The sequence below is a fragment of the Arachis ipaensis genome, chromosome B02 (assembly GCF_000816755.2).
Source record: "Arachis ipaensis cultivar K30076 chromosome B02, Araip1.1, whole genome shotgun sequence".
Classification (NCBI taxonomy): Eukaryota; Viridiplantae; Streptophyta; class Magnoliopsida; order Fabales; family Fabaceae; genus Arachis; species Arachis ipaensis.
This window is the reverse complement of record NC_029786.2, coordinates 107,964,849-107,972,193: the sequence shown is the minus strand read 5'-3', so window position 1 is coordinate 107,972,193 and position 7,345 is coordinate 107,964,849. Positions and strand designations below refer to the sequence as shown.

Below are 7,345 nucleotides of genomic sequence, written 5' to 3'. Positions count from 1 at the left end.
CTTCCATTTTTATGGACTTCCAAATCAGATTAATTAAATTTATATAAAAAATTACTATTAGTATATTAGATATTTTGATACTTAATTTTAAGTTTTTTTTAATTTAAAAATACAAAAAATACTAATGTCAAAATAATTTTTTTATCTATAATAATTTACAAAAATTAATTTTATACTCAAGAAATATAATTTTGTATTTGATTTAATTCATAAATAAATTTTTTAATATTTTAAAATTTTACAAAAATTATATTTTTTTAACAAAAATATTACGTGTACAAAAAAAATTAATTCTCAAATTAATAATTATATAGATAATTAAATTAATGTTTATTTTTATTTATATTATTTTTTATTTTTAATGCTAGAAACTAGAAAGTAGGCCAATAAGTTATAACTAGGGTGTTTGCGATACGGTTTGATTCAGTTTTAAGGGAAAAAGTCATCCGATCCGAATGCTTAATTTATATGCAGTGCGGTTTGGATTGGACGAACTTTTTTTGAAAATCCGATCCGATCCGATCCGATTACAAGCGGTTTGGATTTGCGGTTTTTTAAATAAAAAAAATTAAATACTTATAACAAGTCTTAACATCAAATTTTAAATAATAAATAATGACATAACAAGTCTTAACATATCTTAAAAAGCCAACAATAACATAACAATAGAAATAAAATTATAGGTTAGTTAAAATAAATAAATAAATAATATTTTAAACATAAAATATTTATTAAATAATAATAATACATGAATAATAGAAAAATGTATAACAAATTGAACATGTTATAAATATAATTGTAAATATAATAATAAAATAATAATATAATAGCACATTATGCGGTTTGAATTGGATTGGATCGGATTGATTATGAAAAGTAGATCCGAAATCTGATCCAATCCAGCAGTTTGCAAAAAATATAATCCAATCAAATCCGAATTAGTGCGGTTTTAATCGATTTTCGGTTTGGATTGAATTGGATGAGTTTAATTTGGATTAATTTGGATTTGAACACCTCTAATTATAACTCAAATAGCATAATTTTCTCATACTCATCTAAGAAGTCGTGTATTTGAGTCTTCTATATTTGATAAAAAAAATAATAAAAACTAGAAAGTAGAAAGAAATACAATAGGGATACTGTAGAAGTACCAACCAATTGAAGCAGTGCACGTATTTCACTGATTAGAGGTAGCAGCAGCAGTTACACTTCACCAACCTTCTCTCTCTCTCTCTCTCTCTCTCTTCATTTTATAGGCACTTCTTCCCTCTCTGCCTCTCTTCATTCTCTGCTTTGTATCTTCTTCCAAGGTTACTTACATTATAATAAACACATTCTTGTTTCCTCAGAATCATGTCAATGTCAAACACTAGAGGTTTCATTGCATATCTTGTCTCTGCTTCCTCTGTTGCTGTTTTGTCTGCTGTGTTACTCATAAACCATGCTCGTCATCATAATCATGAAAGCAAACCATACCTTACTACCAATACCCTTTATGAATCTGGAGTTCAGAAAGTTTGGCCTGTAGGTGTTTGATCATATTCCCATGAGAACTTTTTGAATGAATTTTGCTGCTTTTTTTGTGTGTGAATGTAACAAGAGCAATGGTTGGTTGTTGCAGGAATTGGAGCTGAATTGGAGGGTTGTGTTGGCCACAGTGATTGGTTTTCTTGGGTCTGCTTTTGGAACTGTTGGTGGGGTTGGTGGTGGTGGCATTTTTGTTCCCATGCTTACTCTCCTTGTTGGCTTTGATACAAAATCTGCTGCTGCTCTATCTAAATGTAACAAAATTTCTTATATTCCAATACTAATAATTCATTTTGTTACTTAGACTTTCACAAACAAAATTGATTCAAATTCTTTTACCACATGTATGGAAAAAATTCCCACCCTGAATAGTTAGTCCTACCATGATGAATATTCTTGACTCAAATAGGATTGTTTTTGGAGGCTATCTACTTGTGATTTTGACAAATAAAATTATGACCCCTTTTCTTCTTTTGGTCTTTCTGAGTGGTTTATTGTTCATTAATCATTGATACATAGCATAGTTGTTTGTGAAGTTACTGCTATTTGGTTTGTGTTTTCGTTTTCTGTTTGAGAATAAGTGAAAACAATAATATATGGTTTTTTGATCGTAGGTATGATAATGGGGGCATCAGCATCATCTGTATGGTACAATCTGAGAGTGCCACATCCAACAAAGGAGGTTCCAATATTAGACTATGATCTTGCACTTCTGTTCCAACCTATGCTCTTGCTTGGAATCACTATTGGTGTTTCTCTCAGTGTTGTCTTCCCCTATTGGCTCATCACTGTCCTCATCATCATTCTCTTCATTGGCACATCTTCAAGGTCCTTCTTCAAAGGAATTGAGATGTGGAAGGAAGAGACTCTTCTCAAGGTAAAAAAATAATTTTTTTTCATGATTTTAGATCATGATGACACTATTTGGAAAATTTAACTTATCAGATTTTTCTAGTTTTCTTTATAATTTTATTTTGTTTGACCCCTTTTTGTTTTCTGCTTTGTTATGTGCAGGAAAAGGCCAAGCAAGAAGAAACTATAGTTAATTCACGTGGAGAACGTAGGTTTCAATAATCTTATACATTTTTAATAATTGTTTTATCTTTGTAAAGTAATGAATAGTAAACGGTGCAATATAATTTGGGTTCAATGATTGGCATGATAACATGAAGTCATGAACAGTTTTTTGTGTAGAGCATCAACTTATATTATATTCATATGCTAATATACTATAGTGGTAATTTGTTTATTTATAAATTGTGTTTTGAGTTCTAATTGTGTTAATGACTTTTGCAGTTTTAATTGATACAAAATATGAACCATTGATCCCCAAAGAAGAGAAGTCAGCTCTAGTATGTAATTTTATTTATTTTTTTATTATTAGATGATTATTTAAATGAAAATGCATGAAAAACGTGGTTATATTATCATAATTATTGTTGTTATTGTCTATGAGAGGAACTAATTAACCTTTATTACACTTCAAAAAAAAAAATCATATTTCAGGAAATAATGTGTCTCAACCTTAGATGGAAAAGGATGCTGGTGTTGATGGTAGTGTGGCTTGGTTTCTTGCTGATTCAAATCATCAAAGCAAGTCTCTTTGTCTCTATCTTATTCTGTCCAAATTTTTTTGATGTTATTTTTTTAATATTATTTATTTTAACATGTTTGGTGGCGGTGGTTGCAGAATAATACAAAGGCTTGCAGTGTTTTGTACTGGGTGCTTTTTGGATTACAGGTTGGATAAAGTTCAATTAACAAATATAACCTCAAATTATTATTTATTACTACACTTAGTAGTGTGTGGTTTGACTAATAATTGACATGAAACTATGTTTTCTTTTTTTGTGTTTTCAGTTTCCAATTGCATTTGTGGTGTTTGGGTATGAAACAGTGAAGTTGTACAAGGATCACAAGAAAAGAATCACAACAGGGTGCTTAGATTACATATGTGAGGCCTCAATAGCATGGACACCTATGAACCTTGCATTTTGTGCATTGTGTGGAATCATTGGTGGAACTGTTGGAGGGTTACTTGGTTCTGGTGGTGGATTTGTTTTAGGCCCTCTTCTCTTGGAGATTGGTGTTATCCCTCAGGTAATTAAAGTATATAGTATGCACATTTTCAAGGTTTTGTTGACTAGGTTAAGTATATATGCTACTTTGAAAAAATGTGTTGACTAGGTAAAGAATATGTATTATGGAGTTAAACTTTAAAATAGTCTCTTAGATTGATTGCAAACAGTAAAATAGTCTTTGAGATCCCAAGTCCCAACTGTTAACATGTTGTAATTTTTTCAATTTCATGTATAAAATTGGTGCAATTAGAATTAAAAAATTTATTTTAGTATACGCAGTCAATTTTAGAGATTAAGTTGGGACTTAACTCGTTTTAACTTATTTGTAAAGAATGTAAAGTAAAGTTGACTTTAGAATTTATGAGCTGATTTGAGTGCCTAAAAATCTTGATTTAAGACTAAAAATCAATAAAATTAACTTCTAAATATTTTTATGTATGTCATTGGCATTGCAGGTTGCTAGTGCGACAGCAACATTTGTGATGATGTTTTCATCATCTTTGTCTGTGGTTGAATTCTACCTTCTCAAGAGATTCCCTATTCCTTTTGGTAATTTTTTCAGCAACCCTCTAAGTTAATGGTAGTTTTATGTATAAAAGTTCAAGTTTAATTTATAAACCTTCGTATAAAACTTCTTTTACAATATTTATCTGAACAAAAGAACTTGACCATAGGTTAATATAAAAAAGTTCTATACAGACAATAACAATACATATAAATCATTTTTTTACTGTGCAAATAAATCAAAATTTTATTGTATTTTTTTGGCAGCCTTATACCTCACTACAGTGTCAGTTTTGGCTGGATTCTGGGGACAATTCTTTGTAAGAAGATTGGTTAAATGTCTTGGAAGGGCTTCACTCATTGTATTCATCCTCTCTGGTGTTATTTTTGCAAGTGCTGTCACCATGGGTAATAAACCAAACCAAACTCAATTGCTCATTCATATGACTTTTTTACCCCTACATAATTTACATTGTTAAACATTTTTTTTAACTTTTTCAGGTGTTGTTGGCACTGAACAGAGCATTAAAATGATAAACAACCATGAGTTTATGGGATTCTTAGGATTTTGTACAAGTCAGTGATTAAGATTTTAAGTGTGTGAAATTAGTAGCACCAAACAATTTGGAAAAATTATTGAGAGTCAATTAGTGTGTGTGAAAAGATAGGTTTTGCATTAAGAGCACAAAAACATTATTTCCAAATGTTGGTCAATGCCTAGTTGACCAACAGGAATGAATGAAAATCTGTGTCTCCCTTAAATAACAAAGGCTATTTTTGCCTTGGTCTCTTGTGTGAAAAAAAAGAGTCTCTATGGTTTGTGTTAGTTCCTGGCTAACACATACATATCTTATTTTGTACTTTGTCATTTAATTAATTTGTATTATTCTGTTGGGGGAATCATTCAATTCCTTCCCAATATTATATTTATATTATAATATTTCTGTTTATTTTTCTTTTAATTATGATTGTGATTCAACAATCAAGGTATTGGAAAGTCACCAAAAAAATCAAGGTATTGGTGACCCCACAATGTTCAGATATTAATTCTCATAAAAACTGGTGGAGCATAAATGATTTAGATCTTTAAATAATTAAATCTTCAAAATGTACTAAATAATTTAGCAAATGGTGAACAACTAACAACAATTAAAATTTAGTAATTTTATTGTTATTTACTTAGAGTGTAAAAGATTTTAAAATAATTAATGTTATTTAATCAAATGATTGTATTTGTAAGAATTTGATGTAGTAGACTATTGATTTAATTGTCTTTATTATGTGCACAATTTTTTTTGTTTTGGTTGCCCACGGTATCCCTCAACCCGACAGGTTAAAGATTAATCCGTCGCGGATCTACGGGATTTGAACCCCGATATTTGTTTAAGTGGACGAGTGAGCTGACCACTCGGCCAACCTTTACACAATTTTTTTTTTGTGCATACAAATGAATAGACCAAATCTATATACTTTAATCTCAAATTTTTCTGTTCCCATCTCTCTCATTTTCTAGTGGTATTGAATATGTGAAGAAGTTTTGTGGAACTTGGCTACTATAAACTTGAAAGAGGCTCCATGATTATTATGGTCTTGATCCAAAAGTGAAGAGTAAAATAATACCATTAATATTTTAAATTTAAATAAATATATATAGTACTAAATGTATGGTCCCTGCATGATTGTTGCATTTTTTGGAATCTATCACCAAATTGAATGAATTTTGGGACCAATGTTTTTCCCTTTTTTGTCATTGAAGATGGAGATTAAGGTACCCTATGTATGAATATACGGTCGGAATTATTTGATTAAGACATCATGTGGCCAAATAAGCAAATAGCTGGTTAGATCTTTGAATCAAATCTTAGATCTTTGGTAACACCAAAATAGTGTTTTGTTTTGAAACGAAAAGGAAATAAATTATACGTGGCGGTTGCTTAAACCATCACTATTAAATATCATTAATTTTGTTTTTACTTTAATAATTTATGGACACAGATTTGGGAAAATATTAATTTTTGTATAATTAAAATAGTATTGGCCGAAAATCATAATCAATGATTCTGTGCTTAGCCTACATCCATTATGTTATGAACAGAACAAAATAAATTTGATAGAGGCATATATTAATTGACAAAATTTCAATGTAACATAATTGGCTTGATAATACAATCAATAAAAGTGTCTTTGTAAATTTAAATATTTTATTTAAGATAATTTTGAGAATCCAGTCTCAGTGGATTCATCAAAAGACATTCTTATAAATATTAGTCTTGGTTGATTCTTTTTTTAGGATTGGTTTGGTAACTTCTAAGAAAATATCTTTTTTCAAGTTATATTTTTTTTAAAAGATCTTATAAAAAAGTAAAAGTAATTTTATGTTTGGGTATCTCATGCAAAAAGATTTTTTTATCTATTAATTATGTTTGGGTATAACAAAATAAAATTACTTTTTTGTTTATTTATTACATGAAAACATCTTTTTTTTTTAAGAAAAAAAATCTTTTAAAAAAAGATGTAAATTACAGCTTCTAAAAAAAGATGTTTATTTTTATTTTTCTAGTGTTTTTACTTTTACTACTAAAAATTTGGCAAATACACTAAAAAATAAAAAAGATATCTTTTTATCAAAATAATGGTGCTGAACAAGCTTAATTATAAGATTTTTTTTTCCTTTTTTTTTTTCTGGTTTATGGTTGAAGGTGCTCATCTCATCTTATAAAATCAGGACCTAAAAACTCTGGTAATTCGATGAATGGTTACACATTTGCATCAAGATAACTTTTCAGTTTATTTGTTTATTCTCTTTGAATGATTGATTAATTAATTCATTAATATAAATACGTAATCAAAATTTGATAAGACCTACATGTTTTAAAATTAATTTAGTTGTTCTAAACACTCAAGCAACATATGTTGGTAATGAAAATTACTTCATTCTCTTTCATTCACAAATTATTGGTAAGCAGAAAATAAATATAATATTCTTTTTGTAATATTATATATTAAATGTGATGTATGATATGCATGTAACATAAACTTGTAATTATTCAATTATTCTATTCAAATTTCAAAAGAAAACATCATTTGATTTGTCTAATTGAATAAAAAAGAAATGAAGTGTGACTAGAAACAGAGAACTATAGACAAAGAATACAGATGCAACAAATACTTTTTTTTTTTTAGTTAAATAAAGTTTGTAGATCTTTTTGGGCTACGACCTTGAAAAGAAAAGT

The 7,345-nt window shown here is 28.7% G+C and overlaps 1 protein-coding gene across 4 annotated transcripts; it reads left to right on the top strand.

The window, feature by feature from the left end:
- Positions 1,155-5,042, top strand: LOC107626429 (sulfite exporter TauE/SafE family protein 4). 4 transcript variants are annotated; one of them, XM_021116729.1, is made up of 12 exons: positions 1,155-1,256; positions 1,350-1,524; positions 1,622-1,781; positions 2,142-2,404; positions 2,542-2,587; positions 2,824-2,879; positions 3,034-3,120; positions 3,218-3,268; positions 3,388-3,627; positions 4,064-4,157; positions 4,380-4,520; positions 4,614-5,042. In XM_021116729.1, exons 2-12 carry the CDS (start codon positions 1,354-1,356, stop codon positions 4,694-4,696), a joined length of 1,392 nt encoding a protein of 463 aa, XP_020972388.1. In that variant the 5' UTR covers positions 1,155-1,256; positions 1,350-1,353; the 3' UTR covers positions 4,697-5,042. The 4 variants fall into 4 exon arrangements, with proteins under 4 accessions (XP_020972388.1, XP_020972389.1, XP_020972390.1 ...); XM_021116730.1 differs by having other exon boundaries at positions 1,173-1,190; XM_016329309.2 differs by lacking the exon at positions 1,155-1,256 and having other exon boundaries at positions 1,270-1,524.

Coding starts and splice junctions, on each gene's coding strand:
- LOC107626429 (XM_021116729.1), top strand. CDS start 1,354: ATGTCAATGTCAAACACTAGAGGTTTCATTGCATATCTTGTCTCTGCT. Junction 3,628..4,063: donor AGATTGGTGTTATCCCTCAG/GTAATTAAAGTA, acceptor TTGGCATTGCAG/GTTGCTAGTGCGACAGCAAC. Junction 4,158..4,379: donor GAGATTCCCTATTCCTTTTG/GTAATTTTTTCA, acceptor TTTTTTTGGCAG/CCTTATACCTCACTACAGTG.